Genomic DNA, 19,539 nt, shown 5'->3' on the forward strand with positions numbered 1-19,539 from the left:
TTAGGTTTTCCTTTTTTTTTTTTTTTTACAATTTTCTCTCTCTTTTCCAGGTCATTCAACTTTTTACCAAGTTATTTCTTATTTTGGGGGGTCATTTCTTGTCAACATGCTCATTGCCATTTTTTTTTTTAAAAAAATCAACCCAGTTTGCTCAGGTTTATGTACGTGAAGGGCGCCTGAATGCTGCACAAGAGGAGTTGTCAGTCAGGTTTCAAAGGGTTAAGGGAATACTTATTCTCAACATATATACACAAATGTGTGCTGTGGGTGTGATTTCAGCATCGGGGGGTGGCAGGGAGAAAACTGGTTCACTGACTGTTCATAGAGCTGCAGCAATATGACCACTAGTCTCAAACACATTAAATTAACTTTCATGGCAGGTTGCAACAGTTGCAGATTGTGTATAGCGCTGCAACAGCTACTCTCAGTGGAAAAACCTGGTACTACCACTCTGACAATTAAGGGATGCATGTGCAATTATGCACCTTCGTGATAAAAGTTTCAGCGGATTCGCAAGGATCAGTATATTAAAAAAGCTCAAATGAAAAATAAAGAAAAATTGGGGAAAAAAAAGAAAAGAAAAAAGGGAAATAAAACAAATAAAGACAAAAAAGAAATCAATTTATAATGTGACCTGTTGGCTCATTTTGCCAACATGACACTCCCTTTTCCAAATGCTACTACTGTTATAAGTTAAATATGGCGGAAATTAAGTATTATGTTATAAATAGGCCTATTGTTTAATTATAGCGTTTCAGTGGCTATCACGAACTTTATTTCTGTAAAATTTGAATTTACATAAGCTATTGTGTTCTATAATTATTCAGTGAGGGTGTATCTTACCCGTTAGCTGAAAACTCCATGTGTCTCCGTGTAAATGCATCAGGTCCACAGCAAATCCGAGTAATGTCATGTCAAAATACACTAACAAAAACTGCACTTTACCGAGTGAAAACATGGTCTCGTTATTGCTCTGTCTCGAAACCGTCCGACAAACATTAAAATTACCTCGTCAAAATATTTTTTCTAGTAAATATTTCATTACTGTTCGTGGACAATTTCACTCTCACTTCTCCGTCATCAGATAATTAACTGACCACCTCTCTTGCGGTCGCGAGTCAAGCTAGCAAGACTTCAAACAGGAACTTCCGGTCAAGACTTTCGTATCAAAAGCCGTGCTATAAAGCCGATATTTAGTGTAAGACTTTGGATAAGTGCGAAGGAGCCAAATATGTCAACTACTGAAAAACGTATACGTACACGCTGACATTTAAACATAAAAAGACAAATTAAGGCGTTACCAGCATGATGTTAATGCTTTTATTTTGTGTAGATAACTTCTGTTTTATCCTTCCTCTCTCACTTGACCTTATTGTTTAAATTAGTCTCACCTGGTGCAGTTTTTTGACCCGCTTGATTAGTTTTGAACAAATGCATTTTTTCCCAAAGTCACACAAATATGTGAAAAGGGAAAATTGAAGAAAAAAAAAAAAAAAGAATAAGAAAAAAGAATTGGATCTGGCCTAGCTCATTCAACTTCTTTTCCATTAGGTGCTATTTTAATTTATGCTAATTAAACAACAATTAGAAGCAGCCTCATCATTAACCCCTTAAATCGCGGATCGACATCAAATTCCTTGAGCTGTGTCAAAAAACCTGTGAAAACTGATTTGATTTCTTTCAAAAACAGCCAAAAATCAAAATAAGCAACTTGGCAAGAAATTGTTTTTTAAAAAAAAAGAGTAAATGGCCAGTAAAAGGTGAAAAGGGAATGAGGGGACTATATTTAATTCTCTTGATTATATATGTTTAAGATTATGTTACAGGGAAAAAAAATCGAAACTTGAAAATAGTTCCAAAAAACATAGTTCATTTGGATTTTCTTTATGATTTTTTTCCCCTTATAATGAATCCAAAAAGCTTCTTTTGATGCAATAATATTTTTTTTCAACACTGAAATGCTAAAACATTTATTTCTGTTCAATCTGTCATTTTCACTTGGCAAGCTATAATCTAGCAGATAAAACCATGTATTAAATCAAGTCATTTTTGGGCATAGAAAACCTTTCAGTCACAAGACTAAAATCAGCTAAAATCACTTTTTGGCGGGTGTAAAAATGAATTTTAGGGGTTGTATTGTCATTTTAAAGGTAATTCAACTAGTCAACAGGACTGGGTAAGCTATTATCTGTAACAAATAGGCCTAATCCTAATGAATAAAATCAAATCAATTTGTATATTGTTCTGTCACAAGATAGAAGCTGAAATCAAATTTTGACAGGTTTAAAACTGCATTTTATGGTTTGTATTGTTGCTTTAAAGGTATTTCAACTAGTTAAAGGACTAGGCAAATTATAATCTGTCAAACACAACCCTATGAAATGAAATCAAGTAACTTTAGGGCAAATACAACCTTTAAGTCACAACAAACGAGCCGAAATGTTTTGGGTTTTTTTAGGCAAGTGGATACTGGTTGTGTAGTATCTTGAAAGGTGTTTCAGGCAGTAAAAGGACTGGGTGAGCTATACTCTGTCCCATAAACCTGTCATTACTGAAATCATTTCATTTTGAGGCATGTATAATTTTTCAGTCACAAGAGAGGAGCTGAAATCACTTTTTTGGCAGGTGTAAAACTGCATTTCATGGGTTGAATTGTCCTTTTAAAGGTATTTCATCGACTTGCTGAGCTATAATCTGTCACATAAAACTGTAAAGAATGCAATCAAGCAAGAAAAATCCATGAAAGCTTAAAGGTTATTAAAGTTTTATTTTTATGTGCATTTCACATTGTACAACATACAATTGTATATCAACGGGAAAGACATAGTTGAGTGATGATATGGGCAGTGCTTCTTCACAACCTGCACATATCAGTGTTTTTGTGTATTTGTTTTAGTGATTTGCCTATTTATTAATTCAGTCCAGCCCACATAAAAACCTATTACCCCTAGCATTTATTTATTTATATATATATATATATATAGTTATATATATGTGTATATATATATATATATACACTATATACACTATAGGATCACAGACAGTGTTGAGGTTTTTAAAAAGAGGCTCAAGACCCATCTTTTCAATCAGGCTTTTAACTAACTAACTAACTATTTATTTATTTATTCTACTTTTTTATTTTATCTTATCCCACTGTTTTAGTCTCCCATTTATTTATCTATCTAATTATTAGCGGTTATAACCTTTAATCTATTTTACTGTGCACTTGTATTCTTTGTCTTATTTTACTGTTTCAGTCCCTTACGTTCTTAGGTTTTATGTTCTTTACCTTATTTTATTGTGTTAGTTTTTAGCTCCAGTGTTTCCTCATCGGGGCCTACCGGACTGGGAGTGGTCTCTGGTCCACCATTGGGGGTGCTGTACCGTGGACTGTTTCGGCCCGGGTGGCTAGAGGGCTCGGCATCTTGGTGCGGGCACTCCTGTCCGCCCGGGCTGGGATGGTCTCCGTGGCGGCGCCCAGCTGGACCGTGACCTCTCTCAGTGAGGTTGGCCCCCAAAGGTAGCTTCTCCCTCGCCTCAGGTCTCAGTGCCTAGCCATGTCTCTTTAGTAACAATTGGTGTGTGTTGGTGTATGTGTGCGTGTGTGGGTGGTAAGGGTGGATGTTCGGGTGCCTTTGCGAATATGTGTGGGAATATCTACATGATTGTGTGTGTGTTGTTGCGTACGTCTAGGTGGGGGTGGTAGGGTCAGGCTGTCTGTATTTTTCTTGATTTTCATTGATGTTTTTCATTTCTGTTATTGTTTTTAATCTCTGTGAGGCACTTTGTGTTACTCTTTGTATGAAAAGTGCCATACAAATAAAGATTTGATTGATTGATGATTGATATGCCACAAGCTGACTCTGACATTGTACAGAAGGCATCTATACAAACATGAGGGCAGTCATTATCAGCATTAACACTTGACACACATTGACCAGTTACAGTTATACCACAGATGTCCACGAGATGCATAATCACCAGAGCCAGAATAAAACACAGCCCCATCTTGTGGACACTGGGGGTTATACATTGATGCACTGTAAATAAGTGTTGAATGTGTTCTGCATTTTCTTACTGAGAGTGCTCCTGTATCCACTTGCAGAATCTGCGTGAATATTTGGAGGGGGTGACTGTGGAAAAGGCCCTGCCTGGGTAGCGGAGGTTTTTCCACAGGTTCTCCAGTTTCTTTTTCCAGCCGTAGACGGTGAATATGTCTATAATGCCGACAAAGTAGCGACGTTCTGGCCCGTCTACAACATGAATGGCATTTTTGCAGTTGGGCAGAAGCCTACGATGATGCTCATGGAATTCCTGCAGTTCTGAGTCAGTCCTGGTTATTTTAGGGGACTTTATCTCCTGGAGGGGGATTCCTTCACTAGTGCCCTCGGCCTCTGCCTGCGGCTGGCCTAACCCATGGCCTGAAGTAGTTGGTGCTTCCTCGTCCATGGTCTCTTTCAGTAATGGAACAGAGGGGGGGTCTGGCATTGTGGGACTGTCATCGAAGTCCAGAGACCTATGGGGAAGACAGAAAAGAATCCACAAAACACAATTAGACGGGTGTTCAAACTTGTACAGAAAACATGACAAATTGGGCCTCATGCATTAACATTCCTTAAAACTTCTCTGATATTTTCTCTTAATTTAAAAAATAAGAGAAGTCCTCTCCAGATGCACCAAATGTTCTTAACCATCCAAATCTGCTCTGACCAGGTGTGCTCAATGCTGAATCCACCTGACCATAAGTCATTTATCAGCACAGGTAATGCCACCTAAACACTATATAAGTGCAGGTTTTGTGCTGTGTGCAAAGACTCTGGCACATGCCCAAGACTAGACGGATGATGAAGGGAAAAAAAGGCTGTAAGAATTCATGTAGGCCCACTGTTCAAAAAACTTAAAGTAAACGTGATTTCAGGGAAGCATATTGAAGTATTAAAGGTAAAAGTATGTGTTCGTATGTGTTTTTTATGATTATGCGTCCTTCATAACTATTTCAGAACTCTGCATCTACCTCGAGTAAGCACATATCTATATATGGCCTGCAAGTTGTGTTGAACCATGGATACCTGAGATGGAACAGTGCCAGTAAATTTAGGAACAAAAACACATGCCTCATTTCTCAAAGGACTCTATTGACTGACGTGTTAGTAAATGATACCAACCACCTGCGACATGGTATTGTATAAATAACACTGTCTTTTCCCTGTTCTGTGTCGAACAGCAATTTGCATGTTTCTTTCGTTTCTGTATCAACCCAAGCACTCATATTAAACGCTTCCTGTTTGAAGCATCAACCGGTGTCTCCATCCTTGAAGAAAGACATCTCAGTAAATCATTCTATTAGTATGCATGCAAAAAGATTTAAATTTAAGAAATCAAAAACAATTAAAGGAAAGGCAGCATGTACATATATATTTTTCTATATATACTATATCATAGTACATTTGAGAAACTGGAACCATGACATATTTATTGCAGAAAAAATTACTTACACAATTATAAAAGGTATAAAAATGCTTTTGTATATTTTCATATGGTTTGTGCACAAAAATCTTAATTTGTTAAGTAGTTGTCTAAAGTGTAATATTTCCCTCTGAAGTGCAGAAGAGTAGGAATAAAAAAGTGGATTGCGATTAAAATACTCTTAGATTTGAACATAGTACAATACTAGAGTAAATGTACTTGGTCATATTTCAGCACTGGTCAGCAGAGAGACGCACAGTAACTGAAATTACAGTAACTGGGATCAATGCATCAGGTATTTCTTTAGCCCTGAAACGTTATAATCCAGTCATTATAATTACTCTAAAATATTATTTAAATGTGACGAAACAATCTTGATATATTTTTCAAATGTTCCTAAAATAAAAAAATAAACTAAATATAAAAATAAATAACTTTTTTCATTGCACTAGACAACGTACATCGTTCCTTACATGAGGCCCATTGTACTGCACAGCAATTGGTTTTGCACTTGACCAAAGGACACATAAAACCTACTTTGTGGTACGAATAACAAGGTTTGCCAAAGAGTGTTTCCCTTCCTGCTCATCGCGGTGCAGAGGTTGATGGGCCAGCAGGAGACTATAGTCCAGCACGTTGAGTCCTTGAAGGTATTCAGCATCTGCTTGCACTTGTTGGAGAAACCACGTTTTTTCTTGACCTACAGCAACCACACAGTCATTTCCATTTAATGTGCTCTTAACTCACCTGCTGCATGTGCGTGAGTAAGTATGGGGAGCAGACACTTACCTAATTCAATGTGCTGCCCTTCGAAGTTATTGTCCTTCAGCACTTTGATTATTCGTTTGCCCCCTGTATCAGGGTTGGTCCATCTTCCCACTTCACAGCCCTTAATGTCATATCTATGCAACCAAAGCAGTCACAGCTTTCATACACCCATAACATATATCAGAAATCCATACAACAAATCATGAGGAAAACATACCGTACCTAATATTGATCCTCTCATCGGGGTAAAACACACTCTGCATCACAATGAAGTACTTCTGGAAAGCAGACAGACAACACTACATTGTAAGTACTGGTATGATAAGAAATAATGCCTAACTGGTTATTATATACATATAAAATACCTTTATTTCATTTGGAATAACAATCCTGTGGACACCTGGAAAGTGAATAGAATGATGCATATTGTTAAATCATGGGATATTTCTTTGTCTGCTGCTAGGTTTCTTTCTTTCATTTATGATCAACAAGGTACTGAAGCCAGTACCTAGAAACCTTACCTAAAAACCTCACCATCAGTGAATGAGGGAATTTCTCCAAGTGGTCCACATATGTCGGCAGATTGGACAGGAGAAACTGGATCTCATGCCTGCTCTGGGTCTTTAGGAAGAATCTCTTGTCATTCCTAAAACCAAGAACAACCATGTCATTAGAAGAACAAGAACCAGACGCAAATAACAGGACAATTCTGCAAAACCCCAGATTATTTTTGCTTTTCTTTTCAAGTCCAAGTAGGTAAAATAACTTAATAACATCCATGCCATCCTGACATTTGACTGAAGTACATCGTACAGTATATGACGATATTTGAGTTTTAAAAAACTAAAACATGTAAAAACTGAGCTAGTGCTAATAGGTCATTGTAACATATACAGCATTGTCATTCCTGCAATGCGGTGTTATGTTCAATATGCACTTAGACTGCCTACTTAGACAAGTATTGCTGAGTTTCAATAGTTATGGCCCATAGAATAATGAATAGATGGGAACTAAGCACCCTTCTTGCTAGAGAACCCAGTGACTCTTGTTGCTACAGGCTGAACAAAGATGATGTGCTAAATAAAATCATGTAACTAATAAAGTGGTTTTGTAGTTGGTAGAAGTCATCTCAAGATAAAGCCATAGGCTATGTGACAATACTCCAAAACATGGAAGGAGACATTTTTATTTTTTTACTAGTACTGTAACATACTTACAAGTCCCCACCACTCACAGTTGCCATGTTTCTCAGCTTAACTGCCTGTTCCAACAGATGAGACTGACCTCTGGTGCATGCTGTGCACTGCATTACATCACAGTATTAAAAAAATATACTTTTGGGATTTCTAAATATCCTGGTGTACCATACAATTACAATATCACCCAAGCCTAATGCCAACATTTTAAGAATTCTTTAATACACCTGTATAGTAAAAACAACATGGTTACATTCAGTAAAAAAACGCGAGATTCAACCTCTGGTCTCGTACATGAAAGTCAGAGATGCTACAGCTGCTGGCCTGGATAATGGCTAGATAATACATCTAAACTTCAAAGCGCTGTCACATGTTAATGAGTCCATATGCAAAATATCAGTCCTTATTTATTAAATGGAAAAAAATGTGTTCTTAGTGCTTTTGTCTTTACTTTCCAGCTTCCTCGCCATACTGGGCTACAAAACATTTATGTGAGTATATTTGGGTGTGTGTTAGAACAGAGCATCATACTCACGTGACAAAGAAATCTGCCTTGCTCTTGGAGTTGCTGACAAACTGGAGGTAGCAGCCGGCTGAGCAGAGGGAGTCCTTATATTCCTCCTCTGTGATGTCCAGTTCACGCCTCAGTTTTGCAAACACAGATGCTGCAAATGTCTGCATCTCAAACCCCTGGAAAGCAAGAATTGGGATACTATTTGTTTTACTATAAGCTGCTTGACAGAAACTCTTAGAACAAAATAGATTATGATAATAACTGACAAATTATCCAGATCTGACACCAAGATTTAAATTTTAAAAAAGTTGTGTTATAAACGAGTATGTTTTCACTTGGAGATGAGCACTTGCCTCGTGGGTTTGAGTTTCCACTGCCTTGAAATCATCAGTTGAAAACGTGTCCTGTGCAAAAGGTGAAGTGTTAATGAGTCAATTTATGTCTTAAGCATTTCATTTTTATAATCCAACCAGTGGGCCATAATTAAAGGATTCCTCACCAGGCCTGTTGTGTCCATATTGGTCTGGATGGCAGCATGAATTCCTTCTTTTATCATGGATGTCAGATAGTAGAACTCGTGCTCCTGGTTGATCTCAAACAACCCAATCATCCTCCATCTCTGTCTCAGATGCCACCAGCGTCTTTGCCTGGCAGTTCTTGAGGTGCCAGCAGATTTTCTGGGTTCCATCTGTGACACTGGACAGACATCAGTTTAACAAGTTAAACAATGACATTCAGCTATAGTATAATAGATATATAGTCCTTTCTTAATATGTCTTAAATCCTCTCTCCTCGTGTCTGTTTCTTGCTTCTTTTGCTCATATCTTAGTGGGGGATACAAGGGGAGGAGGGGATGAAAAGAATCAAAGATGTCTGAAAAAATGACAGACAAAAAAGACTGAAAAATGAGAGGAGGTGTCTGTTTATTATGGGACAAGAACAGCGGCCTCCTGGATGAAAGACCTGTGTCTGTTTAACCCATCCACGCACAACCTCCCTACAAGTACTTTGTTGCGCCTTACACCACACCACCTCACTTCCTTCTTTGCTCCCATCATACAGCAGAAGTTGCCACCAACACCAAACATAAATATGGGTCATGATAAACTGCCTGTATAAACCAAGTAGAAATCTCAGGGGCTGAAAACTGAAGCGAATGCGGAGGTAGCAAAAACTGCAGTTCCTCTAATGGCCACTGGAGGCTGGCTCTAAATGTGAGTTAATTCCTATAGACCTCTGTGTTAAAATGCCCAACTTTACAGCAGAAATAAAAATGTTTACAGCCTGGCACAAGAGCCAGTTTTGGTCGCTGTAGCTAATTTAATGAAATGCATGGTTGTTTTAAGTGACAGTTGGTTGTCATCTGATAATTTTGTTGGTTAACGTAACCATGGCCTAACACCAAATTCACAGAGTATAGGTGTAGCTTTAGCTATTTCAGTTTACTTTCAGTTAATTAATTGTTTTGATTGCCTAAAGAAGTCTTGTTCAACATTGGTGTAGTACTGAAAGACCTTCTAAGGCAGTGATACTCAGCTTCTGTTCCAAGAGTCAAATCTGCCCTGTTTTAGGGTGCTGGATGGCCTGGCAACCACATTCTTTATCACAATGAAAATAAATTGATTCACTTCAGGATTTTTTTTTTTTTGTACTTTTAATGTAAATTAGAGAGTGCACAAAAAAGCATCAAAATAGAGTTTGAATGATCCCCTGAACACTCCACTGAAGGTCTGGACTAGGCCCAGAGTGCTCTTAAATCCTAGAAACGTCCCTGGTACACCTGACCTGTGTGGGTTGCTGTGCCTGGATCCCTTGGCAGAAATTAGTGAGGACAGCAAAGAAAAAAAACTCATTAAATGAATTAATTAATTTGTTACATATACTGATAAGCTTATTTACTGGCCCCTGGTCTCCTGTCATTTTGCCTCCAGGCAAGGCAAGTTAACTATCCCTGTTCTAACAACTCAGATATTTGTTTTTTCTGTTAAGTGTATTTGGTTTTCATGGTTATAAGCCTGTTTTTTGGCAGTGAAAGCATTAATATTATCATATTCAACCATAGCTGTATTTCACTATGCTAACCAAGCTAGCAGATAGCATTAGGGTTATCTCCACCCTCTCCTCCAAATATGTCCACTTCTGGCTCCAAAAAAACAAATGGCAACAGCCAAAATGCCAAACTCAAGGCTTCAAACAGAAGTCCACAAACCAACGTTGCTATGTCCATTATTTTATATAGTCTTTCATACAAACAATTGGTGGAATAATTTCGGGGGGAGGAGAGCCTCCAATAAAACGTGCACAGTGAACTCAATTACACATCAAACAAACGAAGATGAATCTAGTATAGCACTGTAGCATGCTGCAGCTATGCAGTAAGTAATTTTATTTAGACAGGGGCAGTACACAATAAAACATTAACCTTACATAAAACAGGTTTTTAGCAAAGCTGCTATTTTCCGCCCATAGTCCCTGAGGCAGGTAGGTGGAATAAATAAATTAATGACAGAATTTGACTAAATTAAGCACAAAACATCAGTTTACAAAATGTTACAAACATTATTATCCCCATATCCCACCCCACCTTATCATAAAAAAATATCAAATTTGTGTACAATTTTAGCCATAAAATTATCAGGGCACAGTCATTCTTACATCCTTGTTAGTATGAGTTTTTACATGACATTATATAACTATTCATATACCTTTTTTCTGATTATTCATAGTTTATAAGTAGCTCATAATGAGTTGTATTGACCTACAGTAAACTCATACCTATCTATGGCAAAGTCTTAGATAACGCAAATAGTGGACAGTACTGGACAATAGTGGTGACCTTAGGCCCCTGACCTTGGATGACTGAGCAGTAAGTTTAGAGACAACTCTCGAAGGACTCCAACAGCTGACGTGTTAATAATGGATAGTAACCGTTTGTGTCACAGTGAGAAGTATATATACCACTGCATTTCCATCTGTTCTGTGTCAGCCAGCTTTCTATGTTCTGTGACAGTCAGTCCGCTTTCTGCCTTGTCTCTGTCTGGGCTGACCTGAGGGCTCGTCTTTGTTCATCCTCGTCTTTGTTTGTACTTGTCTTTGCTTGTACTCATTGTCGCTGTACTTGTAATTGCATTCATTTTGTATCCTTGTACTCTTACTGTGTCCCGATTGAAGCATCAACCAGTGTCTCAGTGCTTAATGCAGAATTGCCATAGAAAACCTGTCTATCAATCCTAAAACCAGTTTGACCCCCCACCCACCCACCCACAACACACACACCAATTCACAAATGTGTACATGTTAGAATTCCATGCATTTAAGTACAAACAAACAACATGGACCAAATTAGATATATTTGATTTTTTAAGAAGCCAGACTTTAAGCTGCTAAAGATAACTATCCACTCACTGAGGGCATATTAAAAAGCACAGATAACAGCTGTTACACCCAAGAGATACACAAAAGAGCAGGCCCATAAGCTAACGAGACGAAAGATAAGATCAGTCTTGTTTGTACATGGAAATGAAAGAATCAAATCAAACACATCCGGCAGCACTTACCTGGGAATTGCGCTTGGCCTATAACCTAAAACTCAGCATATGGTTCATACAATTTGTCTCCTCTTACAGTGTGTCTGAAATGAGTCGTGTATTTGAGTCCAACCGCCCCTCCTATTCTAACTGATGCCGCATTCCAGGCAGGTTAGGCAACTTCTGCAGGGTGTGCCACATGCAGAAGAAAAGGTGTGTGGTGGCGTAGGCGTTCCTTTACTGCAGGCCTGAGGAGAGAAACCAGCAAAGTTACAAACGTTAAAGAAAAACAATAACAAATTCTCATCAGGAAAAAACCCCAGATATGACAGCACTCAATAACATTTCCAAACTGTCTTATCTCCTGCCTGCACATCTGCCTTTTAACCCCAGTACACATACAAAGCACTTTTTCTTCTTGCCATATAGCTGTCTGTATCTGTATGTTAGGGGTGTAACAGTACAGCCATTGTATCGATGCATCAGTTAATATTCGATCATACTACATTAATAGATAAATGGGGAGTCGTCTTTCTAATGTGACTTGTTTTGTTCTAAAATCATTTTACAAGGCATATATCGACTGTATCAATACTAAGAATGTGCACCTTGTTTTTAGCACATCAAGTGGTGTTGTGTGGATGTATTTTTCACACTTATAATGGTAAATAATTGCTAAATAAGTTCATTCTCCCTTTCTCCAATGTTCTAGGCATGCATATAGTGTCAGCACTAATGGCAAATCATGGCAGAAAAGCATCAGGTCAGCGGAGAGTAAGAGACTTTTAGTGAACAGTTGTGGTCCAAGATTTTGACACATTTTGTCTTTTGTAAAAACTGAGGTGTTCTTGTTAAATGCTTGCTGTCAGCAAAATATGCAGATACAAAATCAAACAAAAACTACCAATTTAATTGTTGTTTTAACTTATGTTGATTTATGTGTGATTCTCTTGCAAAAAATTAATGTATTCATTTGTATTTTCTACACAAAAAGTAAATGTAAAAATATAAATTTCTATTCAAAAATTAATATGAATATCAATATAGTTACACACCTCTTAACCTATATATATATTGATATAAATATACATATTTACAATTTGATACATCCTTAAAAATATATATTAGTATATCAGATATGAATACAAATATACTCATGTATCCATATATAATATAAATACATATCATATTTTATATTGTCATATATTATAACAAATGTATCTATTCATACTGAAAAAATAGATACAAGGTATATAATACAATTATGTATAAATAAATAATGCATAGAAAACTATTTGAATACCAAAATACAATTAACTATTCTTATACGACAATAAATATAAATACAATCATACACCAATAACCTATATACATTCTTATAACTACACCTATTTACATAGTGATATATCAGATATAAATATTGATACATCCATATATATTCATATAAATATACATGTAAATAATACATAACATATCATTACCTACACACCCCAGGTGACTGTTACACCCCTCCTCCCTGTACCTTGTAAAATAATTTGTTTATATTTGTTTTTAAACTGGTTGATGTTTGGACATTGTTTCAGATCCACATTCAGTCTATTCCAAAGTTTTACCCATTAATTGTTATACAGAATCTTTTCATTGTTGTTTGATAGCTGCGACTCTTAAAATGTAACATTCCCCTTAAATTATACCCCCAATTCTTTCATGAAATATGTTCTGTAAGTGACTTGGTAATAAATTGCTCAAAACTTTGTACAGAAATTGTGCTGTCTGGAATTCCACTATGTCATAAAATTGTATTGTTTTAGACTTTACAAATAATGGATTGGTGTGTTCAAGATAACCAATGTTATTCTATATAATATAATATATATATATATATATATATATATATATATATATATATATATATATATATATATATATCTAATGATCCTGATGGCTCTTTTTGCAGCATGAATAATGGCTCTAGTGAACTTTTGTATGTTCTACCACAAACCTCTGTGCAGTAACTTAAGTAAGGTAAGAGCAGTGAGCAGAACAGAATGTGGAGTGATTTGTTGTCCAAAAAGTGCCTTGCTTCGGCCATTAAATAAATGCTTCTAGATAATTTAATGCGGATGTATTTATTGTGAGACCTTCAGCAAATTTTGTCATCCATTATCACCCCAAGGAATTTAGTTTTGTGTACTCTTTCTATATTAACACCGTCTATTTGTACCCGAGTTGATGATTTATTATACTGTTTCCAAATATCAGAATTTTTGTCTTGTTCAAGTTTAGTGATAGATTTTTTTTGTCAAACCAGTATTTAATTTTGTTGAATTCTGGAGTGATAATATGTAACCGGTGGTTACTGCACCAAGTGTGACCGGCGTGTCTGACTCTGCGTTGTGTTGAGGCACAACACAAATTATAGATTAAATAATTTAAAAAAAAAGAACATAACATACCTGACGAAACAGCGTAAAACACACAAATCCTCCGGTCAATTACCACAAAACACGCCCCTACACGAATCAAACAACACAAACATATGTTTCAGTGCAAAGTAAGTGTCTCGCAATGTGTTCAAGCTAGCCAGTGAACTTGAAAATGTAATTAGCACATGTTAAGGAAGACATTTCCTCGGACTGCGGATTCGCTTACCTCTCCCACGGAGATCGGTGACAAAAGGAAAGCAAATTGGCGCGAAAACGCTACTTATAAAGGCGGCGTTACACCATAATGTGCCCGTAGGGGTACAACCTGGAACAAAGGTTCCACTTACCGACCCGGAAGATTAAACGGTCAGGTATTAACTAAAACCAAACATAAATAAAACAAACTTACACATACACAGTTTTTGTGTAATTATGACAATAATACATTTAAAATACACACATTGCTAGTGTATAACTGACCCTGTTACAAATATCCAAAAGTTACTGTAAATTCTCATCTGATCCAACTATGTTTAGGTCATCAGCAAATAAGATGAATTAAGTGGTTAGTTTTTGAGTATTTGTGATATTTTACATATGTTATTGATGTAGATAATGAATCATTTAGGGCCCAACACTGACCCTTGTGGTACGCCACACACAATGTCCAAGCATCTTGACTGGTATTCTCCCATCTTCACAAATTGCTTCTTGTTTTTTAAATAACTTCTCAATTGCTCGAATGCCACCCCCCTAATCCCATATTTCTCTAATTAACTAATTAATATTTCATGATTTACTTATTTAGATCAATGAACACCCCATCTGTATATTTCTTTTTATCTATGGAATATGTAATTTCTTCTGTGAGTTCAATTAAAGCTTGTGATGTTACCCGGTTACTTCTGAACCCATATTGATTGTTAAAGAGTAAGTTATGCTTCTCTATGAAACTGTCCAGTCTGTTATTGAAAACTTTTTACAATTTTTTTGAAAACTGTGGGAGAAGAGAAACAGGTCTGTAATTTGTGAAGGGGTGTTTTACTCCAGTGTACATTATGTAGTGTAGTTCAGTGTATCATGCTTTTCCAGTGTTTCACATCTGCTACCACTGCATAGAAATAATCATTTTCTTTTCCTCCATTTTTTGGCAAAAAAAGTTACGAAGAACTAATCATTTTTATGGATGATTTGTCTTTCTTTGCTCATTGCCTTCTTCCTATGTTTTTGAAAGAAATCAAGCCAATTTGCTCAGGTTTGAAAGGGTTAACATTCAGGAGGAGAAACAAAACTCAGAGCACAGAAAGTCAAGTCAGGTGTGTTTTATTTGAAGTATTAAAAAGGATATAAATATTATTTACATGACATACATATATGAAGATAATTTAAGTTGAGGGGACAGAAACAGAAGACTGGACATTGAGAACATTTGGATCATTTACATACAATTATTTACATGCCAGAGGCAAAGATAAAAAACAACTTCTTCTATTGTAGCAACGCTGTTTCAGTTCCTTTCTGTTGTCTTCAGTGCAGCAGTGGAGTCTTAAAGTTCGGTTACTGTGGAAGTCTCTTTGTGCTCCAAGTGTTCATTGACTTGAAGCCGCCATCATGGTCGTTGTTGTTGTTGTTGTTGTTGTCTTGCTGCCGGCTCCATTCTTCTCCTGCCTGAATCAAGACATGACACTGTTAGTAAAAAGCCACGGAGATCTCAAACATTCACTGCAGTGCTTTATATTGGAAACCTTGAACATGAACACTGTATTGTGTTTTTTTCAGCTGATCTTACTTGTCTTTGTTCTTCAGAATGAGTTGTCCAAATTGTGACTTTGGATTGACACATTTCTCCTTATCGGCTGTTGTTGTAATACTGTGAGAGCAGAGAGAGGCGTGTTAGAGAGAAGCTGAAGAAATGCACAAGAGGGACATGTTGGTGAAGGTGTCTTAATGTGGCTTAGTTACTCACATAATCTCTGTGTGTGGACAGAAGATACTCGGGGGGAGTACGAGCGGCTCTCCTTTGATCTGCCTTGAGTTGATCCTGCCCACAAAATCTTTGGAGCACTTGCACTTACTCGGCGTGTCCTGTTGTCCTGTGGGAAGAAAAGACACAAACTTATTGACTGCTCATCATCTCTTATCTCTGTTGAGTTCATCACTACCCGCAACACCTTGCACCTTGCATCATTTGATCTATTATTAACATAAAAGTATTGATTATTCATTCGTTCATCATTAGTAACCGCATGTCCTAAACAGAGCGGCGGGGATGCTTGAGCCTGTCCTCGCTGACATTGGGAGAGAGGTGGTGTACACTCTCAACAGGTTGCCAGCATTTAAAATATTGATTAGTGTAGCTTTAAAGCATTAATCTATTTAATTCTATTCATTTAATTCTAATTCAGCTAAAAAACATTGTTAACCCTTTGTTGCCTGTTCAAATTGGTTTGATTTCCTTTAATAAAATGGGGAAAAGGCAACAAGCAGCTTAAAAAGACGTTAGACGTTGAGCAAAAAATTGACAAAACAGGTACAAGAAAATCACCTGAAAATAAGCCAAAAAAAGTTATATCTAAATATAAAATTAATGGAATTATAATTAAGTTTTCAAAGCATTGTTCCCTATTTCTTTGGATAATTTTCTAATAGGTCTCCCCTCTTTCTTTTTAAACTAAATTTTAAGGTAATTTTCTCGTCACGTTTTACTAATTTCTCTCAATTTGTTGGACATTTCTTGCCAAGTTGGTCACTGAAGTCGATCCAGGTTTCAAAGGGTTAACTGTAAACCAAAGTGTATATTTGTGTTGCAACAATACCATGCCGATCAAAAACAAAGCTGCATGTTTTTGTTGATTTTTTGGTTCACGTGTGCAAACTGCAGCATTTAGAGCTAAACTGTCCATATGACAGTGTAATAGAGAGGAAAGCTTATTAAGATGGAACACAAAGGACAAGACAATCAAAGAGCATTAAACTGTTCACAGTACCTTGTGCACAGAGGACAAGCAGGCTGATGAGAACGGTGATGACGACTGAATTCATAGCTGCTGGCTTTAAACAGGTTATGGCTTCACTTCACAGTCCTTAGTCAAGACTCGAGATGATGTGCTGCTCACAGGAGCGCTCTCTTTTATACTCTGGGAAACGGCCACACGGCTGCTGTGCAACATAACTCAGTGGTTTCACTTTCCAGTTTGACTTCCACTTTCTCTGTCTCTTCCCTTTTTCCTTCAACATGCCAGCTTCCAAGAAATCATACTAGTCTGCAGAATTGATTTTTTATAAAATTGAAAAAGAGTGTTTAAGGGTGTACATAGTTTTACATTTTAAAAAAATCACATGTATATTTGCTTTAACAATTCATTTGAAGTTACTATATGTCTTTAAATTGATTGACATATTCAAACACAATATATCACAATTTTATCATTGTACTACTTTTACATTGTACTATTTTATCCAGCACGTCTAGCTTTGCAACAACTTTGAGTTGGTAGTCCGACCGCACCACCAGAGTTGATGGCCTTGGAATTAGACACAATCATAAACTATCTTTCTCCAGAATGACATACTGCAGTTTTAAAAACACTGTGATGCTATACTTTTGCACTTTAAGCTTAATTAAAATTCTGAATGCAGTACCTCTATTTGTAACAGAGTATTTCTATGTGGAGGTACTTGTACTTTTACTTGAGTAAAAGATTTGAGTGCTTCTTCCGCCATTGCCAGTGTACCACAAACTATGTGGTACAAAACCACAAAAACCTGATAATTTCCACAGAAGCTGTGGTGCATTATTGTGGAACTACCAAAGAAAATAAAGAAAATATCAGGAACAGAAAAATTAATGCTGTAATTAATTTTTGACTTAAAATGGTGTCAGACTAAAACTAGAATTAGAACATTTTTCACTCTTCACCCACTTAGATTTATTTACCTACATATTTTCAGGTAAACAACCTACATGTATCTGGTATCTTGAACTTCTTTTCAATAGAGAAATCAAGTCATGAGTATTTAAACTGAAATGTGCATGTGTTTCTTAACTGTCACAGTTTGAGTTACACTTGTAACATGGCTAAAAAAAACAAGCAAGGTAACTCATTAATATTTTTGTTGAGCAGCTGTTTTGATGTAGATTTCATACCAAACATGTAAAAGCGTTATTGAAACAAGCTGTGCTCACAAATCCAGGCAGTTACAAACATTTTTAACAATCAAGCCCCTGGTTTTACCCATGCTTTGGTGTTCTTTAAAGCATGCATGACACGAAAGAACTATTCTTTGTATAACGAACCTCTTTAAATGTTTTTAAGGTTGTGGTTTGCATAACCCAAGATCACACAACATTAGCTACAGCTATTGCTAATTCAGTGTGTTTTCAGTTCATACAAGTTAATTGTTCAGTGTTTGGTTGGTATCAGATGGTCAGTTTGTCTAGCGAAATTCATTTTGTTTCAGTGGTTTAAGCCTGTTTTTTCACTAATGCTAAAAAGAGCATTAGTATTTTTACAATTGACCAGAAGTGTAGGGTTTTGAAGTCTGAGGAGCCTGACAAACAGGATGAACTCAGCAGCACTGAGGTAAAAAGCATGATAGAGATTAACCACATCAGTCCAGCAGAGATTTTCTATCCCAACTCGCATTTTTAGTTGCCCTTTTACACTTACTCTGTCCTATCCTTTAAAGTCCAAAAAGCCCGTAAGAAACCTCAAATAAAAGCCAAACCTGACTAAAAACCCCTACTCACACCCCTCTCTCTCCTGACCTCTTGGTTCAGCCTAACGAGGTAACTGGCATCAGCTGGACTCCCATGGCTGCATTCTCATTTGTATTCCAAAACGCATACTAATTCTTTTTACTTTTAGTACTTACTGCAGCTGCCTAATATAGTATGTACTGTAACATGCAGTATGCACATTAAGGGGACTTATGAATTCATGTGACGTCGGTAAATTGTAGGTTCTGCGTTGGGAAGTCGTTTTTTCATATTTGTCGTGTGCTTTGAGGTTGTGAAGTGGGAACAACATGGAAGCTACAAAGAAGATGGGTTGCGTATTAATGCTAAAAGCATTTTAATAAGAGGTTGATAGCTGTTTCCAGTTTTTTTATTTTTATATATTGTTGTATTTTTTTTATATATTTAATATATTATATTTTTATATTTAATCTAGGTCACTTTACATGAACAGCAGTTTAACATTAATACTGTAATACACTTAACATTTGATCAAAAATGGATATTTAACACATGAATTAATAAAAAGGTTTCTTACCATTGACGAAACACTGACTTTTACCTGCCTGTTTATGCATTTATGAAGTCAAGTCGGCAAGTCGTGTTATAAAATAATGTTATCAATGTTAGTATTCTCGCCTGGCATGCTTTGTAGTTCAAAGATTGCTTGTTGCTACAGCTGATAGATGCATACACTACAATGTGCAACTACTAATAGTAAATGATACCTACTAAGAACAAAATATACAAATATATCATTTTTTGCCATCAATTGTTGACACTGTTTCCATGCTTTCCACCATTTTTGCTGCCCTGAAACGTCACACAAAGGTCACAACTCAGCAACTCAGCTATCTGCGAAATTTCCCAATTTCCCACTCATAATTACAACATTCCGTTCATG

At 36.6% G+C, this 19,539-nt stretch overlaps 3 protein-coding genes across 4 annotated transcripts in view; all 3 read right to left on the reverse strand.

Annotated features, from left to right (window-relative positions):
* The window catches only part of LOC148189821 (uncharacterized), a 56,821-nt gene extending 55,652 nt beyond the window's left edge, over positions 1 to 1,169 (reverse strand). For both annotated transcript variants that reach the window (XM_088076053.1, XM_088076052.1), the window contains exon 1: positions 844 to 1,169. In XM_088076053.1, the coding sequence (XP_087932179.1) occupies positions 844 to 958 (115 nt within the window). In that variant the 5' untranslated portion in view covers positions 959 to 1,169. The remainder of the gene's footprint in view (positions 1 to 843) is intronic.
* Positions 1,170 to 3,486: 2,317 nt separating this feature from the next.
* On the reverse strand, positions 3,487 to 14,146 carry LOC121944543 (phosphatidylinositol 4-phosphate 5-kinase-like protein 1). The gene is made up of 12 exons (XM_042488367.2): positions 14,124 to 14,146; positions 13,928 to 13,984; positions 11,502 to 11,719; positions 8,444 to 8,640; positions 8,298 to 8,348; positions 7,966 to 8,120; positions 6,756 to 6,880; positions 6,600 to 6,634; positions 6,457 to 6,512; positions 6,256 to 6,368; positions 6,004 to 6,166; positions 3,487 to 4,516 (listed from the first exon to the last, which is right to left on the reverse strand). The coding sequence occupies exons 4-12, from the start codon at positions 8,630 to 8,632 to the stop codon at positions 4,075 to 4,077; spliced, it is 1,329 nt and encodes a 442-aa protein (XP_042344301.2). The 5' UTR covers positions 8,633 to 8,640; positions 11,502 to 11,719; positions 13,928 to 13,984; positions 14,124 to 14,146; the 3' UTR covers positions 3,487 to 4,074.
* A 1,058-nt stretch (positions 14,147 to 15,204) lies between these two features.
* On the reverse strand, positions 15,205 to 17,042 carry LOC121944879 (C-X-C motif chemokine 11-1-like). The gene is made up of 4 exons (XM_088076054.1): positions 16,885 to 17,042; positions 15,864 to 15,990; positions 15,687 to 15,767; positions 15,205 to 15,565 (listed from the first exon to the last, which is right to left on the reverse strand). The coding sequence occupies exons 1-4, from the start codon at positions 16,937 to 16,939 to the stop codon at positions 15,487 to 15,489; spliced, it is 342 nt and encodes a 113-aa protein (XP_087932180.1). The 5' UTR covers positions 16,940 to 17,042; the 3' UTR covers positions 15,205 to 15,486.
* Positions 17,043 to 19,539: the final 2,497 nt, after the last annotated feature.

This window comes from Plectropomus leopardus, chromosome 4 (assembly GCF_026936395.1).
Source record: "Plectropomus leopardus strain MGB_pleo_1.0 chromosome 4, ASM2693639v1, whole genome shotgun sequence".
Taxonomy (NCBI): Eukaryota; Metazoa; Chordata; class Actinopteri; order Perciformes; family Serranidae; genus Plectropomus; species Plectropomus leopardus.

What these genes read in the sequence shown, in the direction of transcription:
- LOC121944543 (XM_042488367.2), bottom strand. Translation starts at nt 8,632, where the DNA reads ATGGAACCCAGAAAATCTGCTGGCACCTCAAGAACTGCCAGGCAAAGA. An exon ending in AAGGCAGATTTCTTTGTCAC is followed by an intron (nt 6,881 to 7,965) that starts GTGAGTATGATG and finishes TCTTGGTTTTAG; the next exon opens with GAATGACAAGAGATTCTTCC. An exon ending in AGGGCAGCACATTGAATTAG is followed by an intron (nt 6,167 to 6,255) that starts GTAAGTGTCTGC and finishes TGGTTGCTGTAG; the next exon opens with GTCAAGAAAAAACGTGGTTT.
- LOC121944879 (XM_088076054.1), bottom strand. Translation starts at nt 16,939, where the DNA reads ATGAATTCAGTCGTCATCACCGTTCTCATCAGCCTGCTTGTCCTCTGT. An exon ending in GCTTGTCCTCTGTGCACAAG is followed by an intron (nt 15,991 to 16,884) that starts GTACTGTGAACA and finishes TTCTTCCCACAG; the next exon opens with GACAACAGGACACGCCGAGT. An exon ending in TGTCCACACACAGAGATTAT is followed by an intron (nt 15,768 to 15,863) that starts GTGAGTAACTAA and finishes CTGCTCTCACAG; the next exon opens with TATTACAACAACAGCCGATA.